This window comes from Anomaloglossus baeobatrachus, chromosome 2, assembly GCF_048569485.1.
Source record: "Anomaloglossus baeobatrachus isolate aAnoBae1 chromosome 2, aAnoBae1.hap1, whole genome shotgun sequence".
NCBI lineage: Eukaryota > Metazoa > Chordata > Amphibia > Anura > Aromobatidae > Anomaloglossus > Anomaloglossus baeobatrachus.
The window spans coordinates 802,809,650-802,831,630 of NC_134354.1; the positions used below are offsets into that span (position 1 = coordinate 802,809,650).

Below are 21,981 nucleotides of genomic sequence, written 5' to 3' on the forward strand. Positions count from 1 at the left end.
AAAGATCTTGGAAAAACCCCATAAAAAATGGTAGAAGATAATACACAAGAGTAGTTGGAAACTTAGCTGGCTGCAATCCACGAACTACACAAACACAGTTAGAAGTAGCAGTGGAGCGTTCCTAACAAACCTAGACAACTGCCGGAGAACTATCTAACCTCAAAGATTGAATGAGGAATCCTCACTTGCCTTAGAGCATCCCCAAAGGAAAGTCAAAGCCCCCAACATATAAGGACAGTGATGTAAGAAAAAACAACACACAGATGGTAGATATAGCATTAAGCAAAGTGAGTCCCTGCTAGCTAGATACAAAAGTATAGGATAGATTTCTTGTTGCAGTCAGTAAAAACCCTGAATAATCCCAACACCTGATAATCAAAAATTCCCTAAAAGACCACATGATCTTTCCCCCCACTATATCAGGAACTCTTGTGCAAATACATTTAAATAGAAAATGCAAATATTATAGAAAAGATCTTCACTACAAAAATACAAAACTCCTTATCAAACAGGGAGTAACAACTCGCTTTCTTGCTGGGAATAAATAGTCCTCCAAAAATAGTGCAGGAAGTGCACTTATTCACTTGCAAGAAACAAAAAGAGAATATTCTCAAACACAAATTTAGAAAAAAATATAGAGTAAGCAGAAACGCCCTTCAATAAAAATTCAGTCTTTAACCAAGCCCAGACCCAGGAATGAAGAAACGCTGTGAAAATCATTCCTGGAATATCCAAAAAGGCAAAACAAAACCTACAGGGAACGGCAAAAGCCTAAAGGCTGGAGGACAAATTCAGGACATCTTAATATGAAGCAAAAACAATTATCACTGGCATAGGTTAGACAGAGACTGCCTTCCGATATCCCTTCCCCCAGGCTGGACTCCATAGGCTTCCTGAAACGGCAATCCTCTCCAACACTTGTCTGAGCGACAGATGCAAAATCAGACTCGCTACCAGCACTAGCCACCAGAGGGAGCCCAGAAACGCTCCCGGGAACAGCACCATCTCTGATGTTATTCACAACACTACCCCCTGGGTCAGCCATTCCTGCCCCCAGGAGAATTTTCCATTTTTCTTTTATACATTTCCTATTGATATCTTTATACTCCCTGAAATGCTATTTATGTATTCTCAGCCTTAGAGATTTCTCGGCCCTTTGTTTTTGTTTTATTATACTTTTGTACAGTCTTATTTTATCCATAGTGGGTTTTTTTTTTTATTCCTGGACATGATTGCTGGTGCCCAAGTGCTCCCGGACCTGTAGATCTGAAATTGTATCTGGTCTACTGAGAGAGGAAATTGTCATGAATAGTATATAAGAACTTACAGCTTCTAGCACAACCCGCAGTTTCTATGTCTCACTGAATGTCTGGATAGTTGAAATCCCCCATAATTATTATTATTTGCTGCCTTTTCAATTTGTTCCAGCATTTCACCCTCTACCTGTTCTGATATGTTAGGAGGCTTATAGCAAACTCCAATTAGCATTTTTCCATTCTTCCCCTGCCCATCTACCCATACTGACTCTACATTGTTGCAGTTCCCCCCAATGTCCTCATTGAAGACCGGTCTTATGTTAGATTTGATAAATATACACACCCCACCACCTTTTTGTCTTTCCTGTGCTTCCTGAATGTAGTATAACCCTCTACATTTGTCACCCAGTCACCGCTCTCATCCAGCCAGGTTTCCGTAATGCCCACCACATCATAATCTATGGTTGACATCCTTCGTTCTGTTAGGAGTTTCTGGTTAGTTTTCTGTTCTTTATCAACTGTTGAAGAACAGAAAGAGGGATAAATTACTACGTGCCAAGACAAATTTTAACCATAACCCAAACCATACCCTTTTGCCGTGTTTTTTTTTTGTTTTGTTTTTTATTGTTTTGTTTTGTTTTTCTACCCTGGCAGTGCGAGATGCCAGAGGGGCAGTGGCTGTGACATTCAGCAGATTCCTGAGACTGCAGAGCATTGACCCAAATCCAGGACTGTCCACTGTATCCTAGGTGGTTGGGACTAGAGATGAGTGGATCGATTCACGGGACTCCAGTCCGGGTCAGTGGTCCCTTCAGAGGCCGGGAATTTTTCTTACCTGCTAGCGTCCATACAGCTGGATGGGAGGCCAGGAATCTTACCTGCCGGCGTCCCCATAGCTGGACGGAAGGCCGTGAATCTCTTACCTGCCAGCTTCCCCACGGGAGACCGGGAATCTCTTACCTGCCGGCATCCCTATGGCTGGATGGGAACCGGAAATCTCTCACCTGCAAGCGTCCCTGTGGTACACATGGAATCTCTTACCTGCCAGCGTCCCCACAGGAGACCGGGAATCTCTTACCTGCCGGCATCCCCATAGCTGGATGGAAGGCCGGGAATCTCTTACCTGTCAGTGTCCCCGCCGCAGCTTTTGATTATCGAAGACTAGTGCAACATCTGTGCATCATGCTCATCTCTATTGGGACCTGAGGGTTTATTCTTTGTTCATTCATAGAGAGAGGGGAGCCAGCACGATCTGAAATTGGCATGCATCATATAAAAAGTGAAAATTCACAGATTTATTCCAACTGTACTACAATAAAAAAAAATGAGATTTTTAGCAAATAATTGATCAATTTTTTGAGCCACCCCTGCCAACGTCACGGCAAATCTCAATAGGGGGGGTCCTACTCTACATTCTGTATTTCATGTGCCATGCGGCCTCCTAGATAAAGTTAAAAGCAGAACCATAATGGAGCACACATACCTGTAACCTGTATATAACCGCTTCTATGTTGCAAAAAAGGCACTTGTGGATAGAGACCAGCCCAGGTCCCAGCATGTGGAGCAAGCTCTGCACCATACCGGGACTATATCACAACTGATCCTCCCAGTGCCAACCAGCAACCATTGATAAAGGCGGACCAGATCCAAGATGGTGCTTAATTAGCATTGCCTGTGGAAAAGGGTGAGGTAACTGAATCTGAACAGCTACCAACAGGAGGAATACATAGCAAACCAAAATCAGGCGTGCATGGCATGGTGGTGACCGGCCACCAGAATATGTAGCATAACTACGACCAAACAGAGAGAGAGGGGAGCCAGCACGATCTGAAATTGGCATGCATCATATAAAAAGTGAAAATTCACAGATTTATTCCAACTGTACTACAATAAAAAAAAAATGAGATTTTTAGCAAATAATTGATCAATTTTTTGAGCCACCCCTGCCAACGTCACGGCAAATCTCAATAGGGGGGTCCTACTCTACATTCTGTATTTCATGTGCCATGCGGCCTCCTAGATAAAGTTAAAAGCAGAACCATAATGGAGCACACATACCTGTAACCTGTATATAACCGCTTCTATGTTGCAAAAAAGGCACTTGTGGATAGAGACCAGCCCAGGTCCCAGCATGTGGAGCAAGCTCTGCACCATACCGGGACTATATCACAACTGATCCTCCCAGTGCCAACCAGCAACCATTGATAAAGGCGGACCAGATCCAAGATGGTGCTTAATTAGCATTGCCTGTGGAAAAGGGTGAGGTAACTGAATCTGAACAGCTACCAACAGGAGGAATACATAGCAAACCAAAATCAGGCGTGCATGGCATGGTGGTGACCGGCCACCAGAATATGTAGCATAACTACGACCAAACAGAGAGAGAGGGGAGCCAGCACGATCTGAAATTGGCATGCATCATATAAAAAGTGAAAATTCACAGATTTATTCCAACTGTACTACAATAAAAAAAATGAGATTTTTAGCAAATAATTGATCAATTTTTTGAGCCACCCCTGCCAACGTCACGGCAAATCTCAATAGGGGGGTCCTACTCTACATTCTGTATTTCATGTGCCATGCGGCCTCCTAGATAAAGTTAAAAGCAGAACCATAATGGAGCACACATACCTGTAACCTGTATATAACCGCTTCTATGTTGCAAAAAAGGCACTTGTGGATAGAGACCAGCCCAGGTCCCAGCATGTGGAGCAAGCTCTGCACCATACCGGGACTATATCACAACTGATCCTCCCAGTGCCAACCAGCAACCATTGATAAAGGCGGACCAGATCCAAGATGGTGCTTAATTAGCATTGCCTGTGGAAAAGGGTGAGGTAACTGAATCTGAACAGCTACCAACAGGAGGAATACATAGCAAACCAAAATCAGGCGTGCATGGCATGGTGGTGACCGGCCACCAGAATATGTAGCATAACTACGACCAAACAGAGAGAGAGGGGAGCCAGCACGATCTGAAATTGGCATGCATCATATAAAAAGTGAAAATTCACAGATTTATTCCAACTGTACTACAATAAAAAAAATGAGATTTTTAGCAAATAATTGATCTGATATAGTCCTGGTATGTGTGGGGCTTGCTCCACATGCTGGGACCTGGGCTGGTCTCTATCCACAAGTGCCTTTTTTGCAACATGGAAGCGGCTATATACAGGTTGCAGGTATGTGTGCTCTATTATGGTTCTGCTTTTAACTTTATCTAGGAGGCCGCATGGCACATGAAATACAGAATGTAGAGTAGGACCCCCCTATTGAGATTTGCCGTGACGTTGGCAGGGGTGGCTCAAAAAATTGATCAATTATTTGCTAAAAATCTCATTTTTTTTATTATAGTACAGTTGGAATAAATTTGTGAATTTTCACTTTTTATATGATGCATGCCAATTTCAGATCGTGCTGGTTCCCCCTTTTTTTTCTTTGTTCATTCATAGTAGGGGCAGCCATAACTTTCTGATCTGTGTGTAATCTTCACTATACGATATCTGGCTTATTATGTCTGTAAGGCTGTGTACACATGTTGCATAAATACTGTCTTGCATTCGGCAGAAAATATCTAATAACTTTGTACTCCGGTTAATGCATTCTTGCTGCATATTTTTATGCTTTTCCCCCTTATTTAAGGTGATGTTGGTACAGATGTGCGTTTTTAGGCTATGTGCGCACGTTGCTTTTTTTTTTTTTTTTTTTACCGTGTTTTTAGGCTCAAAACTGCATGACTTTGCTTCCCCAGCAAAGCCTATGAGATTTCATTTTTGTTGTCCGCACAGTGCAATTTTGTTTTGCTGCGTTTTTGAGCTAAAAAAAAAAATGAACATATCAATTCTTTTCTGCGTTTTCCTGCGTTTCTCAACCCATGCAATGCATTGGAAAAACGCCCCAAAACACAGTAAACCAAAATGCAGCCAAAAACGCAGTGCGTTTTTGCCGCATGTACGTTTTTTACTGCGGTGTTTTTGCAGCAGGTGCGTTTTTGTACGCCCAAAAATGCTGCATCTTTGTGGTAACAAAAAACGGCAACGTGCGCACATAGCCTTAATGTGGTTTTTATAGTGCAGAGAAACTTTGATTCAGCACTTAACCTCTTCATGATACATGACGTACTGGGGTACATCATGGATCGTGTGAGGTTAATCCCCGCAGGCTGCCGTGGGCAGTCCTCTGCGATCCGCACACATCTCAGCTGATTTCCACAGCTAACGTGTGCCTGCCAGGTGCGGGTGGAATCACATAACTTACCCCCATCAGTAGTCACGTGAACTGATTTCCGGTGGTTGCCATGATAGCTGCAGGAGTCATCACATGACAGTGTGCTATCATGAGTCATTTTCTCTCCCTGCCGGCAGAGGGCAGTGTGTGAGAGGACAGCAGCTTTTCTCCAGAGCTCAGCTGTGTAGCTGTGATCTGGAGAAATGGCAGAGCAATCAGACTGCTGATCGTTAGTCCCCTAGGAAGACTAGTAAAATAAAAAAAATAAGTTTTTCCATTTGGCCCATTGAAAATGAAAGGGTTAAAAAAAATATAAACATTTGGTATCGCCGCTTTCAGAAATGCCCGATTTTATCAAAACATAAAAGCAACTAATCGGATTGGAAAACTGCGTAGCGGGAAAAAATTCCAAATACCAAAATTTTGTTTTTTGGTCGCCGAAAATTTTCGAAAAATGCAATAACAGGCGAATAAAACGTAGCATCTTCACAAAAATGGTATCATTAAAAACATCAGCTCAAGACACAAAAAATAAACCATCACTGAGCCCCAAAATGAGAATGCTACGAGTTTCGGAAAATGGCGCTAAAAGTGCACCACTTTTTTTGGACAAGCTTGTGAATTTTTTTTAATCCCTTAGATAAAAGTAAACCTATAAATGTTTGGTGTCTACAAACTCTCACCAACCTGAGACATCACACCGGCATATCAGTTTTATCATATACCGTGTTTTTCCAAAAATTAAGACAGTGTCTTATACTCTTCCCCCCCCCCCCCCCCAAAAAAAAAGCATCGGGGCTTATTTTTGGAAGACATCTTTATTCTTGGAGAAACCTGGTTGGGGGTAAGTTTACCCCACAAAGAAGCAGACCCCCCCCCACTTCCCACAGGAGAGTCATACCAGGCCCGGACATCTGTGTGGCTCCCAAGTCCTTTCTGTGATCTCTGGTTGGTGCTGCACGCCATCCTCCCCTGCTTCTGGCTGACACTCATACACAGCAGATCACACACACACACACCACATGGAATGATGGGAGGAAGTCACGTGTGTCCGCAGGTCCTGTTGCGGCAGGTCCTTGTGCTTCACTGCACAGCCTCTCAGGATTCTGCCGGTGAGAAGAGATCAGTGTCGATGGATGTGGCGTGTGTGTGTGTGTGTGTGTGTGTGTGTGTGTGTGTGTGTGTGTGTGTGCGTGCGATCACTGCAGGTCTTCTGCGTCTGGTGAGTGTGATTGCGGGTGCCTGCTGTCTATAATGATGTCTCCTGCAGTATCTTTAACTTTTTTAGCTGCACGGACATTTAATTATTGAACCGCGGCTAGAGCTTATTTTCGGGGGAGGGCTTATTTTTAAGCCTTGCTCCGAAGATGGTGAAAATCCCCAATAGGGCTTATTTTTGGGGGAGGTCTTATTTCTGGAAAAACATGGTAGTGAACAGGGTGAATAAAATATCCAAAAAACCTATTGTGCGATGCCACTTTTTTTTTTTTGCAGTTTTTCCGCACTTGAATTTTTTTTGCTGTTTTTCAGTACATGGCCGGGGGCCATTTGTAAATTTCTACCAACCTCCGGGGGCCGCACAAAATTATCAAAGTTACAATTAACTGGCTGTATTTGAACAAGCAATTAATTAACTTCCCCCTACTCTGGTGGCCGAAGCTTGCTTCTCTGTGGTGCAGTCATTAATTTTCGATTATATGAATCACATAACGTTGCTTTTCCAGGTTTGTCTCTGTCTGGAGCACAGTCAACTCTTTGTGATAATAAGATTGGTAAATTATATAGATCACATCATAAACTCTGAGACTGCTGTGTATATATATATCCCATAGAAGACATTGGGACTGCTGTATATACATCACAGGAGACATTGGAAACACAGGCATCGTACGATGGGCTGGGGACATATTTATGATCCAGCTCCTCCTGTGATGTATATAACCCCAACCCCTTCTATTATTTATTTGACCCTAGCCCCTCCCGGTGTGTGTGTGTATATGTATGTATGTATGTATGTGTATGTGTGTGTAATAAAAATAAATAAATATATATATATATATATATATATATATATATATATATATATATATATATATACTAGAAGGTGGCCCGATTCTGCGCATCGGGTATTCTAGAATTTACGTATTGTGTAGTTCATGTATGATTTTTGTTATATATATATATATATATATATGATATAGATGTTGTTGTGTGTAGTTACTAAGTGTTTGTGTAGGGCGCTGTACATGTTCTGGGTGTTGTCTGGGTGTGGCGGGGGGTGAGAGCGGTGTTGTTTGTGTGTTGCATTGCGTGTGTTGCGTTGTTTGTGGAGCGCTGTGTGTCTGTAGCATTGTGTGTGTGTTGCGTGGTTTGTGTGTGTTTTGGGGGGAGGTATGTTTTGTGCAATGTGTGTGTTGCGCGGTATGTGCGTATATTTATGTATGCCGCGGTGTTTGTGTGTTGGGTGTTGTGTGTGTGCAGCGTTGTCTGTGTGTGTGGGTGTCTGTAGGGCGGTGTTTGTGTTTCCCAGTGTGTGTGTGTTGTGCAGTGTGTGTGTGTGTTGGGGGGAGGTGTGCACCTCCCATCGTGCTCCATCCCCCAAGCTGCGCACCCCCCATCGTGCTCCATCCCCTAAGCTGCGCACCCCCATCGTGCTCCATCCCCCATGCTGCGCATTCCCCATCGTGCTCCATCCCCCATGCTGCGCATTCCCCATCGTGCTCCATCTCCCATGCTGCGCACTCCCAAACGTGCTCCATCCGCCATGCTGCGCACCCCCCATAGTGCTCCATCCCCCATGCAGCCCGAAGCATCAGCCTCTGTGCCCGCAGCATCAGCCTCTGTGCCCGCAGCATCAGCCTCTCTGCCCGCAGCATCAGCCTCTCTCCTCACAGCCTACCCCAGCCTCAGCCTCCCCCAACATCAGCCTCTCTTCTCTCAGCCTTCCCCCTCCCAGCCTTCCCCAGGATCAGCCTCTCTCCTCCCAGCCTCCTCCAGCACGCCGTGCTCCTCTGCCACCACTCACAGATCCGATCGTATACACTCACACTCACACCCACCCGATCGCATACACTCACACCCACCCACCCGATCGCATATACTCACACCCACCCGATCGCATACACTCACACCCACCCGATCGCATACACTCACGCACACACACATTGACGATATTACACATAGGCGCTCATACTCACAACATCCGGAGATACCACATGCTTCCGGCCATGTGATCCTCCGGCAGGTCCTGAAAGCTCACAGCACAGTACCGCCGCCGAGAAGCAAGCGATATCCCAGGATGTTGTGAGTGTGTGGATGTGATGTGTGTGTGAGGTGTGTGTGTGAGAGTGAGTGTGATCTGATGTGTGTGTGTGTGTACTCACCTGGGGCTCCGTGTCAGTTGGGGGATTGCGTGCGGGGGGCGGGGCCAGAGCGAGCGTGCATTGCGTGAGGGGGCGGAGCCTGCAGAGAGCCGGGGCGAGAGGCCAATCCGTGTGGGGGGGCGGGGCCATGGCGAGCCCAGCGGCCAATCAGCTTTGTGTCACCGTAAGGACACAATTTTGGAGCATGACAGACAGACAGACAGAATAAGGCAATTATATAGATAGATATATATGCACCCACCTTCTACTGTGATATGTATGCCCCCAGCTTCTCCACTGTGCCTGTGTCTCCAATGTATATGCCTCCAGCCCCTCTTGTGATGTATATATCCCAACCTCTTCTTTGATTGGAAACGCTGAGGGCATATATGATGTATTTTCCCCATCCCCTCCAGTGATGTGCATGCCCCCAGGCCCTCCAGTGATGTGCATGCCCCCAGGCCCTCCAGCCAGTGATGTATATGCCCCCAGGCCCTCCAGCCAGTGTTCTATATATCACATGAGAGGTTGGGGACATAGACATCACAGGAGACGCTGAGAGCATACACATCACAGGAGACATTGGGTGGCATATACATCAAAAAAGGGCCTGGGGGCATACACATCACAGGAGGGCGTGGTGGAATGCATATCACTGTGGGCATATACATCACAAGAGACACTGGCGCATGCACATCACTGGGAGGCATATATATGGCTGAGGGGCACAGACAGCACTTGGGGGGGGGGGGGGGGCACGGATAGCACTGTTGGGGCACAAACATCACTGGGGGGACACAGACAGCACTAGGGGAGCACAGACATAACTGAGGAGCACGGACATCACTAGTAGGGGGCATGAACGTCACTGGGGGGCACAGAGCACGAGGGGGCTCTGATATCACGATGGGGCATGGACAGTATTGGGGGGCACACGGACAGCACTAGGAGGACACTGGGGAAAACTGATAACTCTTGTTGAGCACAGCACAGGGGAGCACACAGCACTGGGGGAGGGGGCCCGCAGCACTGGGGGAGGGGGCCCGCAGCACTATGGGTGGCACACACACACCATACTTTTGGAGGAGGCACACAGCACTCTGGGTTGCAAAGGGGCACACAGCACCGGAGGGTGGACACAGAGTGCTAGAAGCCGTGAAGCTGCTGCTGCTCACCTCCTGTGGGACGGGAGCGCAGAGCGCTAACCCCGCCCACAAAGTAAGTCCTGACCCAGTTTGAGGACCAAATGGTACGCTCATGCAGTGAAAGCTTCGGCTGGAGTCACACATTGCATCACCCGGCATGGCCGCACACCCTCCTGCATAGACATACATGCAGCTGACCTGCTCCCGTTAAGAGTGTATAAATTAAGCGGAAGAGGGCAAGATGTAAAACCAAATATAGCATTATGTTATGACTACACCCTAAATATATAAACACAACACAAACAAAGAGAACCATGGAAAAAGTAGTCATGGGTCACCAATGGGACCACTAAGTCAATAATACCATGAACACAACTTTTTTGCAAAAATATAACAAATATTTTATTAAATAGAGTACATAGCAAAAAAGTGACAGTACAGCAGCAGTGTCAAGAATATTTACAAAGAACAATGATCAGGCTCCTATATACTGAATAGAAAATTGCCCCAATAGTACAGCACATAATGTATAGACAAAGCAAAGGACGCATAAGCGTATATCCTATCGTGCAGGGCTTATGCGTCCTTTGGTTTGTCTATACATTATGTGCTGTACTATTGGGGCAATTTTCTATTCAGTATATAGGAGCATATAGGAGTTATTGTTGGTCATGTCCTCACTATTTATGATATTACTCCCCATATGGGATGTGGACCCATGTGTTTTAACATCAGTGACACCTTATGAGCCTGATCATTGTTCTTTGTAAATATTCTTGACACTGCTGCTGTACTGTCACTTTTTTGCTATGTACTCTATTTAATAAAATATTTGTTATATTTTTGCAAAAAAGTTGTGTTCATGGTATTATTGACTTAGTGGTCCCATTGGTGACCCATGACTTTTTCCCTGGTTCTCTTTGTTTGTGTCCTGTTAAGAGTGTGCGGCTCTGCTTGGTGATGTGATGCAAGACTCTCGCAAATTACTCACAAGTGTGACTCTGGAATGCACGTCCTCGCAGTGCACATGGGGATTTAAAGCACAAGCGGCCGACAAGACGCAATGGCCGGCTCGAGCACTGCAGCTCCAGAAATCTGTCTGGGGTTGCCACAGAAAACTTCCTCTCAGGCCGCATATAGCCCGCAGGCCGGAGGTTCCCCACCCATTTTATTGGAAGGAAAAAAATCTTTTTTTTTTCTCCATCTATATTACAGGGTTATAGAAGTGAACTGTTTATACCGGTACATAGCGATACATCTGTACATAATCTGTGGAGTCAGAGCCTGCAATCCAGCTTCAAGATTACAAAAGTCTCACCGTGACATCAGCAGAGCCTGTGGCTCATGACATTAGCTTCTGCCTCCACTGTTGCAAGTTGTCGATTTGAGTCCTGGGGAAAATACAAAAACATGACATTTTTGTAATTGTTTCTTATTATTTTTAGTAGTTTAATAGCAACAAAAAATTCTGACTTTTTTTTTTTTTTTTTTTACCTGTAAAAAACAAAAACAAGGACATGGCAATGTATTTCTATGTACAGATGTATCTCTATGTACCAGTATAATCTGCTTCTGGGTTCATTACCTGCAATGCAGCTTCAAGATTTCGAAATTCTCCTATCTTCTTCAGTGTGAGTGGAGCTACTGCCTGTGATCATGGAAGTCACAAATTCGAATGTCGGGCAGACCATGATCATGTGAGAAGGAAACTGTTAAATTAGTTTATGTTCATGCAGTGAAATGTTAGCCCCACCCCCGAGTATGAGGAGCTACAGCGCTAGAGAATAGAGTGAGGAAGTCTTGACAAAGCCCTGACATATCTGGACAGCAGGACTGAGCCCTCAAATTGGAACAGTCCCACTGAATCCAGGGTTCTTGGGAGCTATAGTGTAAGACTAGCAGAGTCTTAAGTGCTGGACATGAAGAAAACAAAAAGAAAAGAGGCAATGGGGTATGCTGTGCTGAGAAAAGACCCCTGTGATTAGACAGGCAGCGAGCACGCAATCACAGATTACCCCAGACATTCCAGTTTTGAATGAAAGACCAGTACACTTTAAACATGTTTCTGATAGGCTTGCCTGTCTTATTGTGACAGAGAGAGAAGCTTATAATGGTGCCTCTTCGCTGCCACCCATTTTCTAGATGATAGTGCAGCAGTGACCACTTGCAGTCTTTTCCCAGTCTCAGTCTCTTCCCAGTCCCAGCTATCCATGAGCTGAAGATTGCAGGGGTGTTGGGGAGCACGCTGACCCCAGTCACTGCCTTGCTTTAGCTGGATGTGTGTCGGAAGGCGCACAGCCAGCTGAAATGTATCGCAGCTCAGAGAGGACACTGCACAACGGAGTCGGGGAGGGTTACAAAAATGTGGGGGTTTTTTTGTTTGTTTTTTTTCTTTTTGAGACAGACAAATATACCAGGAGAGGACCAGGAAGGGAACATATATACCAAAAGGAAGACACTAAAAGCCAGGAAGGGGATATATACATATACCGTATATAATATATATATATATATATATATATGTATATATGTATATATGTATGTGTATGTATGTATGTATGTGTATATATATATATATAATATATACCAGGAGTATGTTATATAGAGGGGCATTGTGGGGTGTGGGGGCGATATATAGAGGGGCATGGTGTGTGAGAGGAAATATATAATGTGGTAGCTTGTGCTGGGGATAGTATACAAAGGGGCAGCGTACTTGAGGGATATTATACAGAGGGGCATTCTGTGGGGGGATATTATACAGAGGGGCTGTGTGTGTGTGGGGATATTATACAGAGGAGCTGTGTGTGTGTGTGTGTGTGTGTGTGTGTGTGTTCGTGTTCGTGTGTGTGTGTGTTCGATCTACATACTAATTTTTCCAAGAATGGCGGTGAGAATGTGGAAGGTTTGAGGTTTGGAGGCCGAGCTGGAGGGAGCCTTGGCAGAGTCTCAAGGGGGCCCAAAAATGTTGCCAATATGGGGCCCTGAAATTCCTAGTGGCAGCCCTGAAGGTAGCAGTGAGGATACCATGACTAGTCCCTGCCATAGCATCAGTCTGTAGATTCTCAGTCGTGCAATGTCAGCCAGGTTCTTTCTGTAACAGCCTCCTGGTGTTTTACTCTTAGGGGTACTTTGCATGCTGCGACATCGGTAACAATGTGTTACCGACACTGCAGCGATAGTCCCCGCCCCCGTCGCAGCGGTGATATCTTGTGATTCCTGGCGTAGCGAACATTATCACTATGCCAGCTTCACATGCACTCACTTGCCCTGCGACGTCGCTCTGGCCGGCGACCCGCCTCCTTATTAAGGGGGCGGGTCGTGCGGCGTCACAGTGACGTCACACGGCAGGCAGCCAATAGAAGCGGAGGGGCGGAGATAAGCAGGACGTAAACATCCCGCCCACCACCTTCCTTCCGCATAGCCGGCCGGGACGCAGGTAGGAGCTGTTCCTCGCTCCAGCGGCTTCACACACAGCGATGTGCGCTGCCGCAGGAACGAGGAACAACATCGTACCGTCGCTGCAGCGGCATTATGGAAATGTCGGACCCTACACCGATCATACGATAACGACGCTTTTGCGCTCGTTAATCGTATGTAAAAGGCTTTACACACTACGATGTCGACAGACGCTGGATGTGCATCACTTTCGATTTGACCCCATCGACATCGCACGTGCGATGTCGCAACGTGCAAAGGGCCCCTTAGTTCTATATCTAATATTGGAGGCCACAAACAAGGATTAAGGAGCTACGAGGAGACACACGTGATATATTTGTAGGAAAACCTGAGATTAGCAATCAGATCTCCACTATCATCTAGTGGACACTGGACAGATCTTTTGAGATGTCTTCTGATTGCTCTTCTTTACAAGTCTAAGGGCGGCTTTGCACGTTGCGACATTGCACGTGCGATGTCGATGGGGTCAAATCGAAAGTGACGCACATCCGGCGTCGCAGTCGATATCGCAACGTGTAAAACCTTTTTGATACGATGAACGAGCGCAAAAGCGTCGTTATCGTATCATCGCTGCAGCCTCCGACATTTCCATAATGCCGGTGCAGCGACAGGTGCGATGTTGTTCCTCGGTCCTGCGGCAGCATACATCGCTGTGTGTAAAGCCGCAGGAGCGAGGAACTTCACCTTACCTGCCGCCGGCTGCAATGAGAAGGACGGAGGTGGGCGGGATGTTTACATCCTGCTCATCTCCGCGCCTCCGCTTCAATTGGCCGCCTGCCGTGTGACGCCGCACGACCCGCCCCCTTAGGAAGGAGGCGGGTCGCCGGCCAGAGGGACGTCGCACGGCAGGTATGTGCGTGTGAAGCTGCCGTAGCGATAATAATCGCTACGGCAGCTTTCACTAGATATTGCACGTGCGACGGGGGCGGGACTATCGCTGCAGCATCGGTAACACATTGTTACCGATGTCGCAGCGTGCAAAGCCCGTCTAAGTAACAGTTCCCACAGTATGGATTTTGCTGCAGAAATCTGTGACTGACTGAATATTGGATCCATTCAGATTTGACAGTTGTATTATCTGAAAAAAAAAACCACAGTGTACGAGTCTATTCTTAAAAGGGACCTTTCGCCTGGTTTTTGCTATAGAATCTGAGAGCAGCAAAAATATAGGGGCAGTGACTCTGATTCCCGTGATGTCACTTGCTGGGCTGCTTGCTGTCATTTTGATACCTGTTTTTTGTTACTGATGGAGAAGTACCAGTGCTCAGGATGCCTGTATTACCCACCTACACCACTGATTGGCAGCTCTCTGTGAACATTGCACATTGACAGTTGCTAATCAGTGGTGGGGCGAGTTATTCAAAGCAGTTGTCCAGAAGGCACGAGCTAGTTCTGTAGTGATCATCTCCTGCTGATGAAACTCTTTATAATACTGTTTTGTATTTAAACAGCAACATCACTGGAATCGGGGTCTCTGTCCCTACATCATGCTTCTCTCAGATTACATGGCAGCAACCTACTGACAGATTCCAGTTTAAGCTGACTTTAAGTAATTTGAGGTTTTTTGTTTTTTTTTTTCGTGTAATTCAACCTTCCATATCAATTATGAGGAAGCAGCGGCATCACATGTACCTCGTGGTTAGATCCACCATTTTAGCCTTTGACGGGACCCTCAGCCTGGATTCTTAGTGGAACCCTAACCCTGATGCCTTGCACAGATTATGACAGTGCCGCCCTATGTACTCCACTATTTGTACAGATGCTGTGTAGAGTTAGCTCTGTGGCTGAGTGGCCATTATGATATAGGCCTCGTTGTCATCTCCATGATTCCATCCTGGAATGTGTTCGTGTTGTCTCAGGACTTGTTATACTGATAAACGGCTGATCCGGCTGGATGATCAGTCACTATAGTGGAGCGCAGAATCTGTACCATCCGCCATATTAAATGTTGTGTACACAGTGCTGCGCAGGAAAGTGAAGGCTGGAATCACACATGCCGAGGTTGTGGCAGATTTGAGTGCAGATTTTGAGACAGATCAGGAGTATATTCAATGGGAAATATAAAAGGAGGGACGTATACGTCATCTTCCAGCTGGAGCCACTCCTGCCTTTGGCATGAAAAGCTCAATATGTGTTTCCAGCAGAACAGAATTATAATATGTTTATCTGCTTTGTGGGTAAAAAAAATCATGTAATCCATTTGTCATCTTTATTCCTAACAGGAAAGACCAGTAACAACTCAGAGGAAGAGGTCGTGTTACCACCAAACTATAAAGTCGAAGAAGGAAATACCATGCAGCACTCTTCAGCGGAAAACCTCATCGCCCTGAATGTACATCCAGGATTTGACACTACAGATTTCTCATATAAACATGACGCACCTTCTTCTGACCAATCACAGATTGTTACCTCAAGTACGATTCTCAATGGGGGGAAACTATTTCAACTAGATGAATGTGAAAAGAGCCAATTTACACAAAGCTCAGGACTTCTTACAAACAAAAGAAGTCTCACAGGAAAGAAGACTTATAAATGCCTTGAGTGTGGTCGATGTTTTCCCCAGAAATCAAATCTTGTAACACATGGGAGAACTCACACAGGGGAGAAGCCGTTTCCATGCTCAGAATGTGGGAAATATTTTACGCATAAATCAAGTCTTGTTGTTCACAAGAATATTCACACAGGAGAGAGACCATTTTCATGTTCAGAATGTAAGAAATGCTTTACACATAAATCAAGTCTTATAAAACATGAGAGAAGTCACAGAGGAGAGAAGCCATTTACATGTCTACTATGTGGGAAATGCTTTACTCGTAGATCAGGTCTAAATCAGCATGAGAAAAGACATAAAGGAGAGAAGCCATATTCATGTTCAGAATGTGGGAAATGTTTTACAGATAAATCAAATTTTGTTACACATCAGAGAATTCACACAGGCGAGAAGCCATTTATATGTTCAGAATGTGGAAAACGCTTTACGAATAAAGCACATCTTGTTCTTCATGAGAGAAGTCACACAGGGGAGAAGCCGTATTCATGCTCTGAATGTGGGAAATGTTACAAAGATAAATCACGTCTTGTTAAACATGAGAGAACTCACACAGGGGAGAAGCCGTTCTCATGTTCAGAATGCGAAAGCTGCTTTACTGATAAATCTGGTCTTGTTAGACATCAAAGAACTCACACAGGGGAGGCGTTTTAATGTTTTTTTATGTGGATTATCTGAATTCAGCATTTCAGTCAGTGGTGCTTAATAGAAGAATATCCAAATCCACAACATATGTTCGAGAAATCCATTACACTGATGTCAACAAAAGGATTTTATTGTTCCATCACAGATGTTAGTTAATTTCATATGTAGAATATTGTTATACCTAAACATATCAGGAAGTTTTGGCCCTTCCGGGAACTTCATCATCCCTATTGCTATAAGGTAAATAACAATACTGTATATACAGTGAAGGATATAATTATTTGATCGCTTGCTGATTTTGTAATGTTGCCCAAAGACAAAGACCTGAATAGTCCTATAGTTTTAAAGGTCGGTTAATTTTAACAGTGAGTGATAGAATATCCAAAATAAAATCCAGAAAATCAAATTTTTATACATTATATAAATGTATTTGCATTTTATAGAGAGAAATAAGTATTTGATCCTTCTGGCAAACAAAAGTTAATACTTGGTTGCAAAACCGTTGTTGGCAAGCACAGCAGTCAGACGTTTCTTGTAGTTGACGATGAGGTTTGCGCACGTCAGGACGAATTCTGGTCCACTCCTATATGCAGATCATCTCTAAGTCATTCAGTTTTTGAGGCTGTCGCTTGACAACTTGGAGCTTCAGCTCCTCCATAAGTTTTCTATGGGATAAGATCTGGAGACCGGCTAGGCTACTCCATGACCTTAATGTGTTTCTTTTTGAGCCACTCATTTGTTGCCTTGGCTGTATGTTTTGGGTCATTGTCGTGCTGGAAGACCCAGCCATGACCCATTTTTAGTGTCCTGGAGGAGGGAAGGAGGTTGTCATTTTACAGTACATGCCTCCATCCATTGTCCCATTGATGCGGTGAAGTAGTCCTGTGCCCTTAGCAGAGAAACACCCCCAAAACATAATGTCTCCACCTCCATGCTTGACAGTGGGGACGGTGTTCTTTGGATCATAGGCAGCATTTCTCTTCCTCCAAACATGGCAAGTTGAGTTAAGGCCAAAGAGCTCAATTCTTGTCTCTTCTGACCACAGCACCTTCTCCCAATCACTTTCAGAATTCTCCAGGTGTTCATTGGCAAGCTTCAGACGGGCTGGCTGCACATGGGCCTTCTTCAGACGGGCTGGCTGCAAATGGACTTTCTTCAGTTTTCTTGGTGACAGTGGTACCAGCTGCCTTGATCATTAACAACCCACCACCACCCCTGACCCCCCCCCACCCCGTGTAGTTTTAGGCTGATCTCTCACGTTCCTCAGGATCCTGGATACCCCACGAGGTGAGGTTTTGCAGGGTGCCCCAGATCGATGTCCATTGACACTCATTTTGTATTTCTTCCATTTTCTTACTATTGCACCAACAGTTTTCTCCTTCTCACCCAGTGTCTTAGTTATGGTTTTGTAACCCATTCCAGCCTTGTGCAGGTCTATGATCTTGCCCCTGATGTCTTTAGAATGCTCTTTGGTCGCCCATGTTGTAGAGGTCAGAGTTTGACTGATTAATGGATTCTGTGGGCAGGAGTCTCTGTACAAGGGACAATGTAAGAGCCGTCTATAATGCAGGTAACGGGTTGATTAGGAGCGTCTAAGTGTCTGTAGAAGCCATAACTCTTAATGGTTGGTAGGGGATCAAATACTTATTTCTCTCTGCCAAATGCAAATAAATTTATATGATTTATACAATGTGATTTTCGGGATTTTATTTTGGATACTCTATCTCTCACTGTTAAAATTAACCGACCCTTAAAGTTATAGACTGTTCATGTCTGTGTCAGTGGGCAAAGGTACAAAATCAGCAAGGGATCAAATAATTATTTCCTTCACTGTAGTATCTTTTATTCACTTAATGTAGTACACTGACAAGCAAAAGGGGAACAATGTTTTGAACTTTTCATTTTCAGGCTCCATATTTCTCCATGCTTGACAGCTTGGAGCGTCAGACGACCTTCATTTTATAGACAATCATCTTGGGTATCTCATACATAAAATGTGACTACAACTATTTAGCATATGATTAGTTATGCAGATTCTCGTCATGTCACTGCAATGAATCTGTTTTGCTCCTAAAACTCTTAAGTTTTATTTTTTATTATTTTGTTAACATTTTGTAAATTTACCTTTTGGCTTTCAGCTCTGCCTGAATCCTTCTGGGCTCTCCATCAGATTCAAGCATGTCTCCCCTGAAATCTTATCCCAGGTCTCTTCTGATAGGTCCTCAACAATTTGGCCTTGAAAAAGACGAGTGGATATGTATCATATTCTGGTTATTGTTAGCTTGATGCCACCCAACCGGCACCTCTGTAATTCTATTTGTTGGGCCTAAGCCACACGGCGAGAAAATCGGTGCGAGTGGAGTGCAATAAAACATCGCATTCCACTCGGACCAATTTTACCCTGTGTGTCAGCGCACATGAGCGATTATTTTCTCAGCCCTAATCGGACCGAGAAAACAATCGCAGAATGCTGCGGGTGTAATGCGAGACTTTCTCTCGCACCCATTCAAGTGAATGGGGTGAGAAAAAAATCGCTCTGCACTCGCAATACACCGGTCTACCGCAGCTGAGGTCTGCTTGCACAGTCTGACCTTAGTCGCAGGGATACTAGCATGACACTCGGCTCTGCTGTACTGCCAGTGTGAGCCGAGTGTCATGCGAGCATCACACTAGTGCCCCGTGTGGCCCCGGCCTTCACCCCTTACTGGTAGAGCCAATTTTGAGCTTAATAACCAAGCTCCATTTTTCAAATCTGACATGTCAAGAAAAGCCAATGTGAGAAACAAAGCGACATGTTCTTTGTTAGTGGTAAATTTTTGTGAAACTTATTTGAAATGTCAAGAAAATTTAGAAGTTGGCACTTTTCAAACTTTGCTTATATCGTTAAACCAGAAAGTCATAACAAACAAAATAGTTAATAAAGTGCATTTCCCATATGTATACTTCAGCATCATTTTTCATACATACAGTCTTTTGCTTTGTTAGCATAGTAGACGGGTTAAGGTTGTTTTCCATTACTATTTGACCTTTATTATGTCCTTATTCTTCCTAACAATCAAGTTTTTTCATATATATTTTTTGCCTGTGCTGCTTCTGTGAGTGCATCTGTATGGACCATATATTCCTCTGTCGTCATCCGTGGGGCACAAGTGGTTTTCAAACGTCCTGGATAGGCGCAGCATAAAGTGATTTTTCAGGTTTAAACCGTTACCTGTCTATATGACACATATATGTGGTTCAGAATTCATTGTTACATTCTCTCGATGTCATATTTTTAGCTTTTGAAGCAGTTTTGTCTGCAATTTCTGTAACAATCTGGGAATTAAAATAACAACTAAATGTTGAACAAATTCCGATCCAAAATTAGCCAATCACATTGCAGCACATCTTCTGCTTTAATCCCTGTTTTTTGTTGCTTAATCTAGAGAAAAGAACTGCTTATGATGGGAGCCTTCAGATTTTTGTCATCAGAGGATAGTGTGCGAGTTGTGGTACTGCATGAAGAGGGTTAGGCTATATGCCCACGTGTGTGCGCTCTGCACAGCAGCGTAACGTCACTGCATGTCCATTTCAGAGCGCAGCTGAAGCTTTGCCGACTGCAGATTTCGTGCGCTCTTCATGCTGCCTCTCCCTATAGACAGAATGGAGACAGCATGCAAAGCGCACGAAAGAAGTGACATGTTGCTTTTTAGAACGCAGCGATTTAACAGCATGCAAATCACTGCATTCTAAAACGCCACGTGGGCATGGATAATGCACAATCTTCATAGATTGTGCTGGGGACGCAAGACGCATGCAGTTACGCTGCGGTGCAGATCGCAGTGTAACTGCATGTAATACGCACACGTGGGCACCAAGCCTTATTCTGGCCCGCACATTGCAAGGAAGGTTGGTTGTAATCAGAGTATAGTTGTTGGCAGAAATATAAGTAGTTTGGAATAACTCAGGCAAGGCCCAGATCTGGTTAGCCCAGAAAGTCAGCGAAAAAGGAGGATAGACTACTAAGGACATTTACCAATCGAAAACTCACCTCTCCTCAGCTTTTGTGAGAATGGCAAGTAAAGTGCAATATTGGGGTAGCAACATCAACTATTAAGTGGGCTTTACACGCTACAATAAATCTAATGATGTGTCGGCGGATCAAGTCGTAAGTGACGCACATCCGGCATCGTTAGTGTTGTTGTAGCGTGTGAAACCTGCTTGCGATTATACGAAAACACGATCGCATACACGTCGTTCAATTACTAAAAACTGAACGTCCGGTTGTTCAATGTTCCCGAGGCAGCACACATCGCTGTGTGTGAAACCCCGGGAACGATGAACACATCTTGCCTGCGTCCCTGTCACCGGTTCCCCGTCACCCGTTTGGCCTGTATGAGTACCGGCACCTCTCCCCCGCTGCCGCTGTACCGTCTCCCTGTCACCGTTTCTCCCTGTCACCCGTTCGGCCTGTGTGAGTACCGGTGCCCCTCCCCCCGCCGTCGCTGCTACCGTCTCCAATGATACCCATCCCGCTCTCCCCCGCTTTGCCAACGCTGCTACACTCCCCCCACTCTCCTTGCCGCAGTGGGCGTGCATGCAGAGCATTGCGGGCGGGTATGCATGCATGCAGAGCATTGCGGGCATCTTTGCGTGCGTGTGGCAGAGCATTGCATTGCAGGCTGGCGTGCATGTGGCAGAGCATTGTGTGCATGTATCTGGCGGAGCATTGCGTGCGGGTATACCGCCCCAACAGCGGTTGACCTGCTCGGATCCGGGTGTCGCTACTCGTGGCTCGAGGGTCTCCGGACCCGGGAGCTCAGGATCACTCTAAAATGTGATGGGGGTTATTTACAGGGGATTAAATAGTTTGTGACGCCACCCGTGGTGTGCGGTAATAGGGAGTACCACCGCTGCTGTTGGGAGTACCCGGCGTGATGGAATGGGGGCAGCTTGATGACATTACCCTCCACGGGTAGGGAAGGCCCTGGGACTCTGGATGGTGGGGAATTGCAGGGGAGTGAAGATGAGCAGGGGGGTGATCAGGTACTTACTCAGAAGGAAAGCAGACACTGACAACATAGTAAAGCAAGTCTCTGGGTGCCTCTGCCCTCTTGGGGGAGCTCGTCCCGGTATCCATCCCCTGCAGTACTGCCTGATGGTCTAGAGCCTGCCTTCGTGCACAAATTTTAGTAGTGTCCAAGTGGCCCGTAAGCTTAAAGCTGCCCAGTCCCCACTCCCCACTTTTTGGTGTGAAGGAGCTGTGCTCTCAGAAGCTCACACTTGGGGTTTCAGTGGGCTGCTTTGGTTGGAAAGCCCTATCCCCCTCGTTGCGCTAGTGCCCCCCGATCTCAGAGCTTTTT

At 45.4% G+C, this 21,981-nt stretch overlaps 1 protein-coding gene across 3 annotated transcripts in view; it reads left to right on the forward strand.

Moving 5' to 3' along the window:
* The window catches only part of LOC142290793 (uncharacterized), a 63,874-nt gene extending 46,897 nt beyond the window's left edge, over positions 1-16,977 (forward strand). For all 3 annotated transcript variants that reach the window (XM_075334792.1, XM_075334794.1, XM_075334793.1), the window contains one exon: positions 15,669-16,977. In XM_075334792.1, the coding sequence (XP_075190907.1) occupies positions 15,669-16,648 (980 nt within the window). In that variant the 3' untranslated portion in view covers positions 16,649-16,977. The remainder of the gene's footprint in view (positions 1-15,668) is intronic.
* The last annotated feature ends 5,004 nt before the right edge of the window (positions 16,978-21,981 follow it).